The 21,462-nt window shown below is 34.9% G+C and overlaps 1 protein-coding gene across 1 annotated transcript; it reads right to left on the bottom strand.

Annotated features, from left to right (window-relative positions):
- Window positions 1-14,140: 14,140 nt before the first annotated feature.
- LOC133528565 (uncharacterized) lies at window positions 14,141-16,420 on the bottom strand. The gene is made up of 2 exons (XM_061865996.1): window positions 15,507-16,420; window positions 14,141-15,383 (listed from the first exon to the last, which is right to left on the bottom strand). The coding sequence occupies exons 1-2, from the start codon at window positions 15,660-15,662 to the stop codon at window positions 14,187-14,189; spliced, it is 1,353 nt and encodes a 450-aa protein (XP_061721980.1). The 5' UTR covers window positions 15,663-16,420; the 3' UTR covers window positions 14,141-14,186.
- Between the last annotated feature and the right edge of the window lie 5,042 nt (window positions 16,421-21,462).

Below are 21,462 nucleotides of genomic sequence, written 5' to 3'. Positions count from 1 at the left end.
AAAATGCAGGTAAAATAGTAGTTTCTAACCCCCTTATTCATAAACGTCTACTAAAGTTACGAAGCCGCTAATAATCGTTTGTCCCTTTCCGACGTATTGGTAGGATGGAAAGGGACAAACGATTATTAGCGGCTTCGTAACTTTAGTAGACGTTTATGAATAAGGGGGTAAATGTACAGTATATAAACAGTTAAGTTTAACCGATCTCGGGTTACGTATCAATTGTTAAACGCACAGCGTTGATAGAAAACGCCACTCCATCGGTAATCGAATATCTTCATCAATTGGCAATTAAATAAATACCAGAGTGAAATCCCGCAATTAAGCCAGATCCCATTACATACGAAAATGCGACAAAGAAGGCCAAGATAAATCATTTTTCACGTGAAATATGATCGCATAAAGCGTTTCCGAAAGCAATTAGTTCCTGTTACGACCGCAGACGCGGGCATGGAAAAAATACGGGCCACGCACTGTGCGGAAACATGCTAGGGAAACGCTGCGTTTTTTTTATGAAAGGCTAACTTTGTCATTTTCCGATTTAGAAATTCTTTTGGGAAAAAGGTAGTACAATAAGTATGCTACTCGTACATTAGCCGCTACATGTGCCAGTTAAAGTGTTTTATTTAAGAGTTGCTAGCGCGTTAAATTTAGGGGCCACACTAAGCCAAATGAGTGACTTCCTCTGGTTTATTTCATGATTTTGCGTACTTTCACTACATTGCAAATTAATACCTTGACACCTACCATTATTCCACAATTGGTATTTTTTTAAAGGCGATTATTTATTTGATTATTTGGTGTTTATTTAAACAAAGCAACATCAGCAAAAGAAAAAAGAAAGAAAGCAAGATGCTAAGTTTTTTATTAGTGGGGACTAAAATAACAAAATAATAATTTATGGAAATCGATTAATTAATTAAAGTAATCTCGAGAAATAAATATGGACAGACATACACGTTAGGTACATACCTATTTATTAAGTTACCTAAAAATGGGGTTTCGAAGATTTTCTTTGGGAATAATTACATATTTAACTAGCCCAACCTATCGGGTTTTGTTTGGTGGTAATATTTAGTCAGAACGATATTTCGAGAAGATTTAAATCCCCCCTCAATTGGAGGAGGGTATCCCAATATGGACCGGCAAGAAACTCGGCGGGACACATCTTTTCAAAACAATACATCTTATAATTAACATGCATTAAATGAGAAAAGAAACGCCATATATATAACGCCAAAATCCACTACATTAGCCAATTCTAAACAGCCAAAACGAACGTTATTCCATCGCTTTGCGTGCAACGACTTAATAAAAATAAATATTGTATCGCACGGTAGCGCTGTAGCTTTACGATACCTCGGCAATAATTTAATACCGTACGTGGCTATATTTATTTATACCAATAACCAGCTATTGCTTTGGTGCTTTACGGGCAAATAAAGTAAACAGCTCGAACATACTTTGTTATCTATGATGGGCTATTCTTTCTATACAAGATGCCTTAATGTATTAGCATTTTAAAACATTACAAAACTTGTTTTTTCTTCATTTTATGCATAATATTATTATTTTTACTTAATCTAATTTTAATGTAGTGACTATGAAAGCTACAATAAATATATATTGTAAGTATGTTAATATTATAACTCTGTTAATATTATTGTAACTTTTGTTGTAGGGTATCAATTAAATGACCACTATGATCAGATACACTCTATACGTTCAACTTACGACTGTTTAGATACATTCGGTTTTTGAAATGCCTGGACCATTCCAGCCAGCCTAGCCAAGGTGACAATCGTTATCGCTAGATCGCTACGACAACGAAACGCTTTGTGTCTCTCTATCACTCTTCATATTAGTGCGACAGTGACAGTTGCGTTTCGATCGCTACGGAGCGTAAGCGGTTTGCATGTTAATAAAACGAGGCCTAGGTCTAATTTATAACCATATTTACTTGGGTGGGCCACGGAAACCACGCTCGACGCTGACGCCGACCGCCATAAGTAGGTACATTTGTTTTTGCCAATGCCAATGCAAAAACAAATGTATGTGCAGCGTCGAGCGAGCACCGACCGAGGCAACCTTTTGATAATATGTTCTTATCAAATATACACGCTGTATACCAAATGTAGGGAAATGTACCGCGCTCGTAACTCCGACACGACATAGGCGCAGAAAAATACACTAGTCTTAAACCGCCCTAAGTACCTAGTCAAAGCGATGAGTATGACACTCAAAAACATCTAACTCCAGAGATAGTTTTAAGTGTCAGGGTTTAATGACTTAATTAGGAACCTTTATTTAATAAGTTTCATTTTAAGTTAAGTTTATTAATAAGTTTTTATTCGTTGCTTTGTAATGACTCACATTCTCGCACATAAAGCTTATTGAAAATTCATAAATGAAAAAATAACCATAGTTATTTCGTGTCCCAACACTCACACATTTTCATTCTAAAATTCGATGCGCTTAATCAAATAGCTAAGAGCAACAGTAATAAAAGCATTAAAAGCGTGACATTTAATATTCAAAGAATTATAAACGAAGCTGATGATAGAAATGTATGAAATCCAATATGGCACACACAGCCTTCTACAATACTCGGTATTTGTAGGGTGGGGCTCTATTGTCAGCGTGCTAAGTTACTAAAGTACTCTGTATTTTATACAGGCAAGAAGAAAACATTTCACTGAGACAATACGAAAAACTAGTTTTAACTAGGGAAAACGGGTTTTTACGGTAATATGTAAATGATAATCGCAATTTTTATGTATTACCTTGGTTGAACTGGCTTCATCTAATTTTCTGCTTTCCTTTCCGATTATGAAGTTGAGGTTAGGTCAACATTTTCCTGTTAAAAAAAGTTTTTATATCTGAATATGCACCAGCTGTGAAATGTAAGTCGTCGCAACATCTATTTGATTCAACTGGAAAAACGACCGGGTTTGAAATTAATGTGTTTATAACTATATGGTTTAATCTTAATATGTCATGTCAGTAGAGCGCCCGTCTCTTATTAATGTGCGGTCTAATAAAACTATACTGTATAATAAATTATAATACACGATATCCGCTACGATCATTATTATACGTATTATAAGCCTGCAGGGGGCTTGGCAAACATGACAATCGTTTGCGCTATGACAACGAAACGCTATCTGTCTCTCTATCGTACTAATATAGGAGAGTGATAGGGAGACAGGTAGCTTTTCGCTTTTGTAGCGCAAACGATGGTCATCTTGGCTAGACCCAGGAATAAATAAAATAAGGCTAATCTTAGACTAGTTAGGATCACATGGAATTCTATATGAACCCAGCTCGCTTGCAGTGGATCTGTACCCAGAATACCATTTTAATTAACTACGAGGGTGGAATTTTCTTTGTTAACCACCGGAAAAAGTGGCGCCAAACGGGATTATTAATTGAAAAATGAAATATTAATTCCGCGTGTACAAGAAAGTCACGCTGTAATTTTTTAATAAAATAAGAAAGGCCGGGGAACAGAGGGGTAGAGAAAAAAGGGGAATGGAAGCTGTGCCCGGTATAAATATCTACTAGCCATATTCTCAATTTTCAACGATTCTTTATGGCTTTGGTCACCAATTTAGTTGCCCGAGGTGACCTTAAAGTATTTAAGTATGTTTCATTAATTGATACTTAATGTTATAATCCTTCTAATAGAGTTATTAAGATTGGAAAAATATGTTTTCAATTTAATAAAATACTAAATAATATGTATTTGACGACATGTCTAGCCAGGTGGGTGAAGACGATGGTCCCGGGTTCAAATCCCGGTAAGAGCGCTTATATGAGCACAGATATTTGTTCCTGGGTCATGGGTGTTTTCTATGTATTTAAGTATTTGTAAATATTTATATATTATTAATATATAGTTGTTTAAGTACTTACAACACTAGCCTTATTGAGCTAATTTATGTAACAATGTCCTATAATATATATTTTTGATTCATGATTATTTTTATTTGTTTCTGATTTTATTATTTACATATAATTATTAAACAATTAAGTTCTTTAATTTAAACAAAAATATATAGCATTATGATTATAAAAACTAAAAATAACCTAAAAAAATCGCTAAATTAAATCTAAAACAAGACTAAAATAAATTTTATAGGCCACTGTATGACTGTATGTATCACTAGAACTGTACTTCGTTCAACAACAACAACAATTAATACGTATATACAACAAAGTTTTCTTAACTATGGTAATAAATATGTATGTTCATAAGCTTACTTTATTACCACTATAAAGTAATGTACCAATATAACATCACGTAATTCATGTAATATTAGATTTAAATACCTTAAGCACGCATTAAACTTTGCTCGGCGATTTTAAATAGCCATTTCAACCGAAATGGGGTTTCTAATAAAAAGGGTCGCTATTCCAAAACAATAACAAGATTTAACAGCCGTTTTTAATCCACAAATAGATTAGCATCATGTTTTCAAAGGCCAATTTGTCATCATTAATGGATAGCGTTTAAACAATAGGTGAAGAGCGTTTACAGTTACTAAATTACTTTTCCTTGAAACGTGAAGTTTGAGGGAAGTGAAGACAAAATAATCCTTGATTTCAACCTCATTTGTCTAAAACTATAATAGAGAGATGTTTTTTCTTTGTCTATGTGTAAATTGTGTCGTGTACTTATGTAAATTGGACGAAGTTTGTTGCGAATTCTGTTTTGTATCTATGCTTTTGACGAAGCCTGCGCTGTGGATGATATCTCTACTAATCTAAAAATAAGAGATTGACATCGACTAATTATTGGAATATTAATTACCCTTTTGGCATATAAAACGTGTCTATTTGTATGTTAAAGGTATTTTGTGTATATCAATTTGTATTTGTATAAAATGTTTCTGTCCCTCTCCAGGACGGATAATAACGTTATATGTTTAACTAGCAAGTTAAGAATGACACACTGGAACGGTCCGGGTCCGAGCCGTGGTCTCCGACACTTCGTTTTCTTGGTGATGACGAGATGCTTTGTGTAGAAAATGAAGTGTTGAACGCCGCCGGTTGTTAAACATGTAACGTTATTAGACGTCCTGGAGAGGGATAGGAACATTTTATACAAAGTGATATATATATAGGCAAAATACATTTAACAAACAAATAGTTAATAGAGACATAAATACAAAGAAAATACACCTCTCTGTTGTAGTTTTAGAGAAATGAGGTTGAAATCAAAGATCATTTTTCTTGACTTCCCTCAAATTATACAAGCCTTGAGCTTGAGCCTTGTGGGGCTTAGGCAATTTGTGTTATAATCCTATAATATTCATTTATTTAAAATACTTATATACATTAGGTATGCCTACTTTGCGATGAGAGTTTTGATAATCAAAATAAAAGGAACCTCATGCCTCTTCTCAGTTTTTGGCAAAAAAAAAAACCATTTTTAGTTCCTCCAAGGTTTGATCGCTGACTGTAGGTACCTACTTTTTTACCATAGGCACTCATCGAGACAATTCTAAAAACCCCAAACACAATTAGGGCAAGGCAAATAAAAGCTTTTAAAAGAAGATAGTCTACAATTTGAAGTTTCTACTATAATCTTACTACCCCATTTTATTTTGTAATTTAACATGTACTAGTTGGTTAGAAAGTGTCTACATTTTGCACCACACGCCTATATACGTGATAATTTTGTTTCCGCATATCACCCCAAAATCTACGATTATTCCAGGATTAACGAACGAGTCTATTGCCCGGCCAATAGAAGAATGCCTTATCTCCGCATAATCTAGGTACAGTCATATGACCTTTTAAATACGGTCGGTTATATCGTCCTTAATTGGAAAATATGAGAACGATATAATTGCCAGAATAGGGGTCTGCGTGGATCGTAAAATATTAAGTGGGGGATGATGCATTATTTATGCCTGGCTTTGGTCGGGCTTGACTTGTGGGGATGAAAATATACAAACAAATGGAAGGAAATTTTCAAAATCATTACATTTGTAAAATAAAACAAAGTGGATTATACGCATAGGTAGACCGGAGACTTACGATTTCGTCCACATAGAGGACTTTCAACAATTATATTTTTAGCTTGTTTAGGGTTGAATTTTAGAAAAATCTTTCCTTAGTGGGGCTCCACAACACTTTAAGAATTTAATAATGTGCTTCAAAACTTCAAGGTCATATCTTCAACGGTTTAAACTGTGCGTTGTACGTTTTGATTTAAGTAGGTATATATTTTTTTATTCACCGGTGTATACTTTTACTTGACATACAGTGCATTTTGATCCCACACAGAACTAAATAAATAAATATTTCGGGACAATCTTACACAGATCGATCTAGCCCACACCAAACTAAGCAAAGCTTGTACTACGTGTACTAGGCGACGATACAGACAGGTACATATTTATATAGATAAATACATACTTATATACATAGAAAACATCCATGACTCAGGAACTATTTGTATTCTTCACACAAATAAATGCCCTTACCGGGATTCGAACCCAGGACCATCATCTTGATAGGCAGGGTCACTGCAAATATATATTCCTTCCCGTTAGTAGTTTAAATCAGGAAACCTTTGAAAGCAATATACCTAATATATTGTTTCATTTCAAACTACCTAAATACCTATCATTAATAAAAGTACTATTGTCTACTAAATTTACGTGCCACTAAAAAACTACACAAGTCTTTATGTCCCTCTTGTTAATCAACGAAATCTGGTTTTGGCAGTGACCCTCGGCCGTTTCGTTTAATGGGCTATTCTGTTTGTATCTTGATTTATTCCTTACTTTAACTACGATTTTCGAAATGTACTAGCCTAGTACGGGGAGTAAGGAAACGATTGATACGGTAGTTTAGATGTAATTACTATTTCGATATCCTAGTTCACACTCGTCTGTGGTTTCTGATTTGATAGGTAGGTACTGATATGATACTGTTCCGATAGTGGTCCGTCAGTGTAAAAAGTGACGTTTTTGGATTCGAGTTTTAGTTATTAGATCTCATTTCAATATGATACTGATCTATCCGTGTCAGAATTAAATGACGTTTTTGGTTGAAGGTTGACATTATGCGTAATTTAGAATGATATCAAATCCATGCTAGATCACTATGACATTATATTGTTGGAATTGGCCTATATGGCATTAATTACTACAAAAAATTGCACGACATTGGTACGAGTGTCCACTGACTATGGTACCAATTGACTTACAGGCCAATTCGAACATACACTGACTTCAGAATGATACCTAAATGATGTCATTTAGTTATAGTGCGTCGACGCCAATATATGTACGAACAAGTACCAGCGAAATGCGCGATAATTAAATTTCAATATATGTTCGAATAGGCCCAATTTTAATATCATTTATCAGTGTAGATATTAAGCACCTATACGTTTCTAATTAAATTATTTATCTTTAGACAACAAAGATATGCAATTGACTGTATAAGATCTATTGACAAGGCAATATAATAAAAGTAAACGATATCTACTTCTTTCTTATTTCAGCGTTAATACTTAATATTTCTATTAAATTTTGTCAATCATGATAAAATAGCCACCTATAATAGCTTAATAGTAACAAAACTGATACATCAGATTTTTTATATACACTTAGGTATTCTATTAGCTCCCATCGAGCATTGAACTCTAAATAAAGGTTTGTCCTTGACATCGAGTTTTGAACTTTCCGTTAGAAATAAAAGAAAGTTCCAAATTCAAAACTGCAAAAATGACACTGCAAAAATGAAACATGAATGACGAGGGATTTAGGAAGCTAAAAATCTAGAGCGGAATTGCCATATCCATTCATAGCAATCAGCGTGGTCCACTAAAACTTGTTTGTCCATAAACCTGCTAATTGCTTCGTGAAATATTGTTCCCTCCTTAATACCCCATTTATAGGCTCATTTGATAGGTCCCATAAAGACTTTAGTGAACAACGATATTTTGCATCAGTCTAGCCGTTAATTGGGATCTTTCACTATCTCATTATTGTATAAAGAGATAGTTAATAGATTCCCAGATCAAAATATTTCCACGGTTAAAAAATGGCTTAGTGACCGTAATTTAGAATTTCATTTGAAAACAACCAAAATTATACAATTTAATCCTGTACAAAATAAACTTTAGAATAAAATTTGGGAAGTAAATCCTGTAAGATAGAGAAACTTACAGAATTTAACCAACAGACTCTGGAATAAATTGGAAAGGACATGTCCAAAACATTAAAACAAAAATAACGTATATGCGCTTAATGTACTTAAAACTACTTAATACCAATTTTAAATGTGTGTTAGCTGCTTACTACGCATATGCGTACGCATGGCTCCGCTACGCCGTGGTGCTGTGGGGCCTGTTGGTAGACACCACCGAGGTAGACCAGCTGTTTGTGATGCAAAAGAAATGTATTCGTATCTTAGCTAATGCGCGTATCCCAAACAGTTGCGCGGACATAATTTATTCAATTTAGATTATTAATTTTGCCTCTTATACACCGTGTTCTTATTGAATTCCGTTAACTTCAGGGTATCGGTAAGTACGTTTAAGGAAACGAAATTGCATAGTTATTTTCAAAAACGAAGTTTTTTTTTTATATTTTTTATTATTTGAAATTTTATAAAAAGTAATTTAATGTTGCATATAGCGTTGTTGTAATACGGGTATTGCATTTAACTCAATCAAACAATTGAAAACTGTGACATCTCAATGTCTTTTCGAACATCGATCGTCCGAGATAGTATGTAGTAGCAAATGTATTAACTCGTACTAAACACTAATCAATATGTAAATAGGCCCTAAGGGAAGTAAGTGTACACGCTCGTAACGGCCGTATAAGATAAAAATTAAGTATTGATTATCTCCGAAATGGAGTTACATAATTAGAACCGGTGTGTCTTTGAGAAAGTTACTTAATTTAAGCTTAGGGATGCACCCTTGAAATTAACGGAAATAAAAAAAAACACGGTGTATATTACAGGCTGCTATTTTTTTGGAACATTAATATTTAAAAATAGACAAGGAAAAACTAGAACACAGTATAGAAATAAACGACTATTACCTAAGACTAACCTAGAAATGTGTAAAAATAGTACCCAAGTATAAACGTGATATAATAACAAAAAAAAAAACAATTATATCAGCTAGAAACTCGATTAACATGCATGGTAAGTCCATGTAAACGACTATTACCGAAAACTAACCTAGAAATGTGTAAAAATATTCCCAAGTATAAACTTATTATAATAACAAAAAAATCCCAATTATATTAGCTAGAAACTCGATTAACATGCATGGTAAGTCCATGGTCCATGTAACATTGTCGACCCACAAAGAGTGCAGGAGCAAGCACACTCAGTACGAATAAACTATTGATGTCACAATACTGCGTAATCAGACTCCAAGCATATCTAATAAGAAAGCACACAGACACAGAGTAGCTGAATACTTCGCTTAGTATAACTGTGTCATCTGTAGAATTAATCATACATAAACAACGATCAAACTTAGAAATTAACAGTTCTATGAAAGACAAGCGCTTGCAAGTTCTATTTTGACGCCACCGCCATCTAGTGAACGGTTTACATATTAATGTCTAATACATGCCATGAAACTGTGAATAACTACCGCTTGCGCGATCTAACTCGACGGTAGCGCCATCTAGCGAGCAATTGGGTAAACTTTCCGTACCTATTGAAAGTAATGTTATGTTACAATGTTTAAAAATAAATTAGAAAATTTATTTAATTGATACATATTATTATTTGGTTAAGGATTTCCTTATTGGCGATAGTGTATAATTTTTTTTTTTGTCAAATTATTACCTAATTGTTATTTTTAAATAAGGAAACTTGTTGAGTTTTTTTAAATTTAATGTTGTGTGCCCTAACAGGGTGTCATGTCTGAGTTGTATTTTATTAAATAGCATCATAATTTACTATGTACATGACTTTACACCAAATAAATGATATGATAATCGTACATTTTGTGTAATATCTCTGGTCACTCAGTCTGGTGTTGCAAGCGTCTATATGCTACGTGGACTGCTAAAATCAGGCGTGATAAAATATATTTATAGATTTATTATGATTAATGTGGCATCAAAAAAGAGTAAGAACTGATCTTTTTTAAACCTATAGGTAAAACAACAGAAGGAACTAAAATCCCGCTAGTAACTTTAAAATTGTACTTACTTACTTACTTACTCCGTTGGCTCTGCGACCCAAAATGAGACTTGGCCTCCGACACAAGACAGCGCCACTTTTCTCGGTCCTGTGCGACCTCTCGCCAATTGTCGACTCGAAGCTCGCGCAGATCCGCCTCCACCATGTCGCTCCAGCGATACCTAGGGCAACCACCTACCTAGCCACCACCTACCTACCTAGGGGTATCAAAACATAATTCGTAATAAATTCGTAAGTTTCGAAGAATCAATTTGGTAAAATGAGAGTTGTTTAATCTCTTTTGTAGGTATTATAAAAGTGTAAAGTTTATTACAAATTCTGATTCTTTCTTTCTAAGGTGGTCCAGTGGGTCGGACCAGATACCGCTGGAGCGACAGTGTAGGCGGATCTGTGCCAACTCAAAGCCGATAAATGGCAGGAAGTGGCACAGGATCGGGACAGGTGGCGTTCTCTCGTTTTGGAGGCTAAGACCCTCTTTGGATCACTGCGCCACAATAGTTAGTTCTTTCTAACTTGTAAACTATTCATAACGGCCCAATACCTCATCATAGCGTTTTTTTCGGTTGCAACATAAAGAATCCTAGGGTTGTTTTAGGGCTAAAGAACCGCATTCTTGTCACCACTTTTGCTTATCCTTTCGGCGCAGGCCCTTGTTTTACAAAAGCGACTACGATATTACCTTCCAACTACCCCACAATAGCGTAGTAACGTTTTACGTTTACAAATGTTTTATTTACTTCCGAAAATATATAAAACTTTTGTATCTAGTTTACATAAAAAAAAACAATAGCTATAACTATGTTGACGACTGGTTTGGCCTAGTGGGTAGTGACCCTGCCTACGAAGCCGATGGTCCCGGGTTCAAATCCTGGTAAGAGCATTTATTCGTGATTTATGAGCATGGATATTTGTTCCTGAGTCATGGGTGTTTTCTATGTATTTAAGTATTTATAAATATGTATATATTATATATATCATTGTCTAAGTACCCTCAACACAAGCTTTATTGAGCTTACTGTGGGACTTAGTCAATTTGTGTAATAATTTCCTATAATATTTAATTTAATATTTAACTACGCTAAGCTAATAACGACATAAATAAATAAATAAAATGTCATAATGACCCAAAATTAAATTCAGGAAGCCATACTAATAATACTTTATTTTACATATAGAACTTATAGGTAGGTCTTAAAATCAAATACATTAAACGACGCCGTAAAATGATCAATTTAAAAGAGTAATTAATCGTCAAAAAAAGATTTTACTATTCAAGTTTTAAAGCCATTTAAAATTTTATCGTTTTCTTCAAACTTGAGGAAATTAAGGATGTTTGTACTCGTAGTAATAAAAATTATTGATGATATGTACTTTTTGGGGTTCCGTATCCAAAAAGTAGAAACTGGACCCTATTACTAAGACTCCGCTGACCTTCTAAGTGTCTGTCTGTCACCAGGCTGTATCTCATGAACCGTGATATTTGACAGTTGAAATTTTCACAGATGATGTATGTATGTTGCAGCTATAACAACAAATACTTTAAAGTACGGAACACTCGGTGGGTGAGTCCGACTCGCACTTGTTCGGTTTTTTTACCATTATTATTTTGTTCATGAGAAATACTCACTCTGCTACTGGCTTTTGATCTTTCAAACAGCTTTTAGGCGGTTTTATTTCCAAGTATTATTATTTTTAAGGTTCCGTACCCCGTAAAATTAAACCCCTTAGGATCATTGTTCGACTGTTCGTTTGTTTATCAAGATCTTCTGGACCAGGGCACTTGGTTAGAGCGATCAGACCGAGGTTCCGAAAGGTCGCGAATTCAAATCACGTCCGAAGCGGTGGATTAAAAAAAATCATTTTAATTAAAAAAAAAATCAAATCAATTTATTTCAAACTATTTAAAATACATGTAAATGTTAAGTAAAAGAATTACAATTTAACCTTTATTTACTTTATTGTTATTAAAACTATCTGATCTTAATTGCGTTATGTGCCATGATCGATTTAAAAACCCCATCACGCTCGTCTCGTAGCGTTACCGCGCTGTATTTCAATGGAGACTTGTTGGACAAGCCAAAACCCAGGATGGGGTCGTTATCCTTCTCCTGCCGATCCAGCTCCTTGAACAATCCGCACGCCGTCCTGCACCACGGTTCGGCTATTTTGACCGCAATAGGAAGAAAATCGTACATCCCTTGCAACCCGAAATATTTAGCGTGCATAAGCAATTTCTGCCGCTGAACCACCTTAACCTTGTTTCTTAGATAGGATGCAACCAATGTACTAAAATATGTCACAAATTTCGCAACGATCGCCCCCTGTACCAGGAAAATTTTAATAGCGTTCGCAGGGGTATCTACTTGGTACAAATTGTCAAGATCCTTTTTGTATAAAAGCCATAGTAACATTTCTTCTAACCTTGACTTAGGCACATTTTCTACTAAGTCAGTAGCAAATAGCATAAGGCCCGCTAGATGGTAAGCAGTCTCCGTAGCCTACGCCTATGTACTATGTACGCCTGATGTAACTCCAGAGGAGTTACATGCTCGTTGCGGATCATACCACTTCGCAACCTCATTGAGTTCCGGGGGCCTACCGCGAAACCCGAAATTGCAGGGATCTTTCTCTTTTACTCTCACTAAGACGTATTAGATGTAATGAGAGTGACAGAGAAAAATGCCCGCAATTTACGAACTTCTATTTTCGCGGTTATAGCCCTGGTAACCTTACTCACCGGCAGGAACACAACACAATGAGTAAGGTCTAGTGTTATTTGGCTGCGGTTTTCTGTAAGGTGAGGTACTTCCCCCGTTGGGCTCTGCTCTAGATCTGAATGACATCCGCTGAGCTGTGAGGCACATGATTGACGGTCTTTATTAAATTCGTCTCCAGTACAACAAAGCTGCTTTTTATCTTAAAAAAAAAAAAAAAAAAGTTTGCAATAAAGTAAGCAAAGAACAAATAAGTTAGAATCACTCTCTTTATAGGCATCGTTAAAAAGTAGTCACGAAACTCAGATTTGGAAATATTTATTTTTAATTTGCCCTTTCAACTTCGCTCGACAGTAAAACGAGAATTTACAGCCTCCTCTGGAATGTTTTGATTATCAAACAAAAACCGTTCTTACGGTTTAGGAAATAAGATAAGTGAGTTTTTAATCCAATTGAAGGTTATTGTAATTTTTAGCGAGATGAAGCAACAGTGTAAGCAGTACAATTTTAACATGATCATTAAATAGCAGTGAAAATGCAGTAAAAACACAATGTTGTATTGGAATCTTTGTTTAAGTAGCCATTTCCCCTATTCCACCTATCCCTACTGCGATATCCCCACCAGTGTGGACATATGGAATATTTTTCCATTTAGTTCTACTGGTAGGGATATTATTCCATTTATCCCTACTGAAATCCACTGCGGTAGGGACTCACGGAATTATTTCCAACTATCTATACTGGCTTCCCCCCTGGTGGGGACTCGCGGAATTATTTCCAACCATCTATACTGGCTTCCCCCCTGGTGGGGACTCGCGGAATTATTTCCAACCATCTATACTGGCTTCCCCCCTGGTGGGGACTCGCGGAATTATTTCCAACCATCTATACTGACTGCCCACCTGGTGGGGACTCGCGGAATTATTTCCAACAATCTATACTGACTGCCTACCTGGCGGGGACTCGCGGAATTATTTCCAACCATCTATACTGACTGCCTACCTGGTGGGGACTCGCGGAATTATTTCCAACCATCTATACTGACTGCCTACCTGGTGGGGACTCGCGGAATTATTTCCAACAATCTATACTGACTGCCCACCTGGTGGGGACTCGCGGAATTATTTCCAACAATCTATACTGACTGCCTACCTGGCGGGGACTCGCGGAATTATTTCCAACTATATTAACAGGCATTTATATACATATAACGAAATAATAGAAACAAAACCAAAAGAATAGTTTTATTTATACACAGTTAACATGTTACCTCAGTTACCTTAACATATCTAAGAAATGGCCCACTGTTATATTTCCTGCCACTAATTGGTTTTGAGCATTCTCAATGAACTGATCTCGAAGTATGTATTTCATTCCTCTCTTTTTAGGTGCCTTTTTTTGTACGGTAATTGCCAAATAGGTGTTTCTATTAACAACAGAATTTTTGTACAGTTTTTTTAAAAGGGCATACAAACTAATTTTTCTGTTATTTTTATCGTTTATTTTAAAATGCCACGCTTCTGCGTAGTTATTGGTTCTGTGTCTATATCTGAATACACACCACTGTGCGATGAAGTTATCATTTTTGAGCCAAAATGTTTTAAAATAATGTTGGAAATCTTCCATTTTCAGTTCTCTTCTCATTTGCGATTCAATATAAGACCACCCTCCCTTGATTTTGTGAAAGGGCAGCAATGGCAACGCAGCTGATAGTGATATTATACGTCTCATTTCTTTATTTTTAGTTAATTTTAGCTCCTTGCCCATTTTCCATATAGCTTTTGTAAAATGATAATAACATCCGTCCTTTTTAATGCCTGGTAATACGTCCTCCATGGCCTTGGTAATAGCTGGTTCAAAATCTGCCATTATTTGCGCAGGATTCCAAGCTGGGATTGCAGATTTAAGAAGTTTAAACATGATTTTATATGTTTCTGTTTTCTTGTCTGGTAATAATGCATATATCGTCGGAATTATTAATGTTGACTCCATTGAACTTCCAAGATCGCAATGCATTGTTACCAGTTGGGTAAACGGTTTAGGGCAGATTTTGAATGTTCCGTCTAGAAAAAAAACTTTACGCTCCGTCAACAAATCTTTTGCCCACTCACCCCCAAATATAATTATTCGTACGCCATTGTGATGATAATCAGCAATGAGGAATTTGTGATATGCAGGAGGTACTTCTAATTCTTGCAAGTTGTTGAAAAACATTTTCCTTGTTCCTGCAACTTTGTTTCTGTGGTTGTACATTGCTGATTTAATATTTTGGAATTGCGGAATATTTCCTACCAAGTCTAACCCGTCGTCTTCAATCCCGGCGACGATGTTTTCAAATATTGTCGGAACCGGAATCTCAGGGCTTGCAGCAATTTCTTTTTTACAATTACTTAGGCGTATGTCAATTTCATTTTTCGCTACGTCTTTCAAACACCATGACGAATGAGCCACTTCTTTTAAAATAGTCCGCTCCTATAATAAAAAGGTTTACATTACTTTACTTATAGGAAGCGTACAAGTAACTTATTGAGTCAAGCAAACAAACAATTAAAAACCATAACGAAATAAGATGAAACGGAGTTCATAAAAACTTACTTTAATTGTTACCGATCCGACACATTTTGTACTTTTAGTCTTTACACACTTCCAGTATTCGGGATTTTTGTAGATTTTTTTACGGTGATATTGATAACCATCGCTAAGTAATACTTCGCCCCGACCCCTTTGTAATATTATTATTTCCCTAGGCATTGTACATAAAATGCGTGTTTCTATAAATACAAATTTCCATTAAACGATATGACATCTGTCAGTATGTGAATTATATTATTGTTTATCTACTTTTAAATGACGTACTTGTATTACTGGCCATATTTCTTTATCAGCACTTACTTGAAACCTTTTTATTACCTACTTATATAAATTAGAGTGTTTATTTCGCGTCATCGTCAGTTAAGTCTAATATGTAGAGTAAAACTGATATCTGAAATATCTAAACATACATATATTAACTCTTTTGGCCCTTACTTATTTGCACTAATCATGAAAAACCTGTTGAGATGGGTTGGGAATCTAAATTTCAACTTTCTAGCTATCACGGTTCTTGAGATACAGTCACATGTCAGACGGACGGACAGACGGACAGCGAAGTCTTAGTAACAGGGTGCCGTTTTTTTTGTATCCCTGCCAAACAGCAAGTAAAGTCGGGCTGAGTGGAGAAAATTCCATATTGCCCTACCAAACAGCAATTAGGTAGGGCTAAGTGGAAGAAATTCCATGTATCCCTACTAGGGGGAAAGTGATTGGGCTAAGTGGAAGAAATTCCATGTATCCATACTAGGGGGAAAGTGATTGGGATAAATGGAATAAATTCCATCTTGCTCTACCATTAAAAACTGGGAGGGACAGATGGACAACTCGATTCCATGTATCCCTACCAGTAGAACTAAATGGAAAAATATTCCATATGTCCACACTGGTGGGGATATCGCAGTAGGGATAGGTGGAATAGGGGGCCATTTGACCCAGTGTGAGATGAGTAATGTTTAAATAAATAATATTTTATGACTTATATCATGTATGAGTCATAACTGACCGTGGCATTGAGAGTTTTTTAAACAGGCCAAGAAAAGCATTTAGAACTTCATTTTCTTCCAGCGCGACCAATAATTGTCGCTATATCTGACAATTATTGGTCGCGCGGGAAGAAAATGAAGTTCTGTGGTGTGTAGTGGAAGGTGACATTTTTTAAATATTAATAAAAAGGGCCAAGTATATGTTAGACCTCGCAAAACGGTTAAAAAATAGCAGAAAATAAATCAGAGCGCCACTTTCTTCGTAACTGTCACATTTTTGGCGTAAAATGCTTAAACATGGCAACAATTTCATATGGAAATTGTTTACTTCCATTTAATTCGTTTTTATTCATTCATGTCGCACTGTAGCACAGACACAGGTACTAACTCCAAATCTGATTCTAAATATCTTTATCTGCCTCTCTATCGCTCGAATACGCTAGAGCGATAGAGAGACAGGATAACGCTTTTCGATTTTTCGACGTTACTGGTGGTCCATCAACTCCACACCAAAATCCCACGTATGACCATCAGCTTATTTATTACCTTGCAATCTATTTACTCCGTGTTTTAGTTCCAAAATAAACTTCAGTGCAGACAACCCAGCATAATATATCTCTAACAGTGTGTAAACTTACATAATTTTTATAATTTTATAAGGTTTACAACTAATACAAGTATACGGGTCAATCAGATCAATTCTCCGAACTCGCTCCAGAATAATTCCTCACAAAATCTTTCCCAGAACCCATGCAGTTATACCTGTTTATACAGAACGGCCCGAGTCAAAGATAAAGTCAGTATTTTAATAACACGGGCAATTTATACCTCAGAAATATGAATTGGGCGTGAACCCTCTAGGCTAGGCTTGAGTTATGGCCCGCAAACGCTAAGATTTCTAATGGAAATTGAAATGCTTGTGATGAGTACAGCTATTGAACCGAATTACGAAAAAGCCTTTTCTGTTACTTCTTCTTCTGTTGCACGACCTGATGCATAAATAATTTGAGCCAAGATACGTCCAGGTTATGGTATTCGCATGTAAATTTGCGGTATTAGAAATATAATCAGAAATACTTTTTACAAATCGGTCTGCACAATAAATAAAATATATGTCATTTGTGTAAGTTTTAGACTGACATTGTAAGGTTTGAGTATAAGCGTGGATTAACTTGCCTCTCGTTACTATGGTTACGGTCGTACAGTCGTACGTCGGTACGTATAAATAGGTATCTCAGATTTTTTAGGTATCACAATCGCAAGTAACATATAGGTACTGACCTTAAAACCATAGCAAAACAGTTTTATGAAATACAATTAAAAAATCCAGACAACAGGAAATGACATTACAGGACAATGTACTCGTCACAGTTTAGATTCGTTACCAGCAACACCCACAAGCCCCGCAATCTATGCATATCACAGATTCACCTCGAGCAGAGTCCACAGCATTTTTGTATATTATAGCTAAAGTTCGTGTTATCCACGATTACACGCAGATTTGTCAAATCTAACCTTTAATAATATGGCATTACGAGTCAAGGCACACGTCTTCGTAAATGACACGATCTATACAAGCTAATTCGAACTTGCACTAACATCAAACCGATAGACAGAACAACTTAGGGAAAAAATAAAATTCATTCAAATTTATCATGCCCTGAAAGGGAGTCATTATTGTTTTAAAAAGTGTGAGATTTGTTTCTGCACTAGGGAGTTATACTTTCTAAGTACGGTGGGAAACCCGGGACAGGTGATCTTGGCACCTAAAGACGAGGAAAGCTGACCCCAAATGAAGAAGAGAGACTTGATAAGACGTTTTTTTACGATATGCAATTTAAATTTGGTTTCAAATGAATTCGGCATACAATTTTCATTCTGATACTTAACTCTCCATTAAATAAAAAACAATACTTTTACCTAAATGGTTAATTGAAAGTACCCTCAAGAAATGCTATAAAAATTTTTACTCAGTCATCTTTAAAAAAAACATATATATTTAACTTTCATCGTATTCGAAATGAAAAGTATAGTGTTTAACTCGGGTGAAAAGCACCATTTCAGTCTCGAGCTATTGACGAAACTACCTCAGCGGAAATGAGTTGAGTTGAGTTGTGAGTTTTCTCAAAAGTTAGCTGGAAGAGATTCCTTTTAGGGATAATTTTGCCTTTGTACATAAAATTTTGTTTGTTTGTTTTGTTTTGTCTGTTTTATGTTAACCTGTTTATGTGCAATAAAGTGACATACATAAAGAATAAGAATAAGAAACCATTTATTGCCACACAAAATACAATGTTTCACTTAAAAATAATAATAATAGGCATGCGCGGCAAAAGGAACGGACTCAGCGTACGCTGCGTCAGCCATTTTATTACAAATTGATTGCGCAGCGCTGATTTTCAGTCCGTCCCCTTCACTGAACCACATTGATATGACATGCGGATTAATGGATTTTTTGTTTTATTACCAGAGATAGCTAGTGTATACAATTATAGTACGAAAAAAATAAAGAAATTTTTATTACAAGTGAAAATTTAATATTTTAATTTGGTATTTACTTGATATTGACAACTGGTTACATTTATAACTCAAGTATTTTACTGAATAGGTACAAACAATGCCATAGTCATAAGTTTCGTTCATTGAAACGTACAGCGATAAGTAATAGTACTTTTTGTATGAGAGAATACTTATAAATAAAATAAAATAAAATACAAACTTATAAACAACAGGATTAGTAAGTGTCCAAAATACATACATACATGAGTGCCTTTCATCCCTTGGTTTACATCTCTGTAGGTATTAAACTAATGATTAGTGTTTTTAATAGTCACACTGAGAAATGTAAATTATAAACTAAAATAGATGTCAGAAACTAAAGAAAGAGTGACCATGCCGCCCAGTGACTGACGCTGGATGGCCGAGCGGCTAGAGGGCTTCGCCACTTTTTATATGTATTTGATATCAATTTCAGTTTATAATATAGGCTGAAGCTTAGATACTACATATTAATGGATGTTATATTTCAGTGTTATACGCGCTGTCTTTACGACCTAACTGGACATGATTATGTTAGTATAAAATAAGCGTGAATTTAATACGAGCCGCCATATGTGCTACATCAATGTGTAAGTGATCTGTGATACAAACGGTAGCCATGTTTTTTTCGTGCGCACACGCAACCCATCATTTTGCTCCACAAATCACTCCTACGTAACATTTATAGCCCGACAATAACGAAACTAACGTCTTTATTTGAGACAGCTTAATTATATAAGACTATTAATAAAATGTTGACACCTTAATTTTTATAGTGGGATGGAGCCGTTATTTTGAAGTAATCACTATTAGCGAAATTAATCATACACCAACACACGAAACATAACTATACCTAACGCTTTAATCGATTACTTCATATAATTATGATAAAATAACTCATTTCATTAGTCATTTATGGTAGTTATATGGATAAACTATCCATTAGTTGTTGTTTAAAAGGCATGACTTCGCCTTTGTACTTCTTACTGACTGTATGTTACTTTAAATATATTGTATTTTTGTACAATAAAGAGTTTACTACTACTAGTTGTTAGACAAAATATACTTATAGGCATCGTTACCGGTATTCTGACTACCGGTTTTAAATTAGGTATAACCGGTTATAGTTGTATTTCTCTATTTATAGCACTACAGACTACAGTCAATGCCGTTCAGCGAGCTAAGCAGAATGTTATCGCGTGACGTTACAATAGTAATAAACCTATTTGTTGTGATTTAGTAGTAGTGTCTGATTGACATCTTACGTTTCGAGTGCACAATAGCGGTATTGAATAAAGGTATTTAATATTGTAAATACTATGTATAGCGGTAAAAACAAAAGCGAAATGAAAACAATACCTCTAATAGGAATATATGTATTCTTTTTATAGCGATAATAGTTTGACAATTTATTTACAGGTATTAAATAAAACCGGTTGTACAATCCCTGCTTATACGCCGACATATGGTTGTTTTTGTTTGAAAAATAACGTTTTTGGTTGAAGAAATCCCACTTTTAACACAGACACATCAGTATCATATCGGAAAGGAAACAGAATAACTAAAACTCCAATTGGCCTGTTAGAATCCCTCGAACGAAAGCTTGTTTTAATACAAATATTATCAATTACTGAGGAACGAAGTGTATTCGAGGCGTGACAATAATTCACGTTAAAACGGTATTTCTAATTGCACGATTGTTAATAAAGACATTATTTAAGTTTAGAATGTTAATGAAGTCAAAGTTAACAAACGATCAAAGCCTCGTTTTCTTCAAATTCACGAAATTACTTTCTACAAACTACATTTTTGCCTACCTAAAATTGAATATCAAAGAAAAAAACCTAAAATTTAACCCATTTGTACTTTATAATTGGATACTGTTTCAATATTGACATTGAAAGAGTATTGTTTCAATAAAATAATACGGCTAGACAATACCTGAGTGAAGAGTTGGGTACATATTTAATTCAGATCACAGAAAGAAGATCGTCTTTCTATGAACTGAGATATTTAATATACAAATGTTCAAATATGAGAACCGGTCCAATGACTACAATATATTATTTGATTATTATTTTATAGAATACTTTTTATATATGTACATAATAAATATTTCATGGATAAATAAATAGTTTTCTGCAAAATTAGTTTTTACTAGAATAGGTCTTAAAATTTATTAGAAAATTATTCAGCATAATTTTATACGATATGAATAGTTAGAAATATTATGAACATAACAATGTAATAGGTAAGATTGAAAAGGTTCGCGACACTCGAAGTTCATTTTGACATAAATGTCCGACATCGGTTGTTCGAAACTTGTACTCCCGAGTGCCCATCCGCCATCATACAAATTAATAAAAGCCATAACAGGCATTTGAAAACTCATTCGATTATGTGTCGTATTCATGCGCAACAAGTTCTAAATTCAAACA

The sequence above is a fragment of the Cydia pomonella genome, chromosome 19, assembly GCF_033807575.1.
Source record: "Cydia pomonella isolate Wapato2018A chromosome 19, ilCydPomo1, whole genome shotgun sequence".
Lineage (NCBI taxonomy): Eukaryota > Metazoa > Arthropoda > Insecta > Lepidoptera > Tortricidae > Cydia > Cydia pomonella.
The sequence above is the reverse complement of the archived record's forward strand: the minus strand, read 5'-3'. Positions and strand labels throughout refer to the sequence as shown.

Excerpts from the sequence above, each read along its gene's own strand:
- LOC133528565 (XM_061865996.1), bottom strand. The coding sequence starts at position 15,662 with ATGCCTAGGGAAATAATAATATTACAAAGGGGTCGGGGCGAAGTATTA. Across the intron at positions 15,384-15,506 it reads TCGGATCGGTAACAATTAAA|GAGCGGACTATTTTAAAAGA; the intron begins GTAAGTTTTTAT and ends TTTTTATTATAG.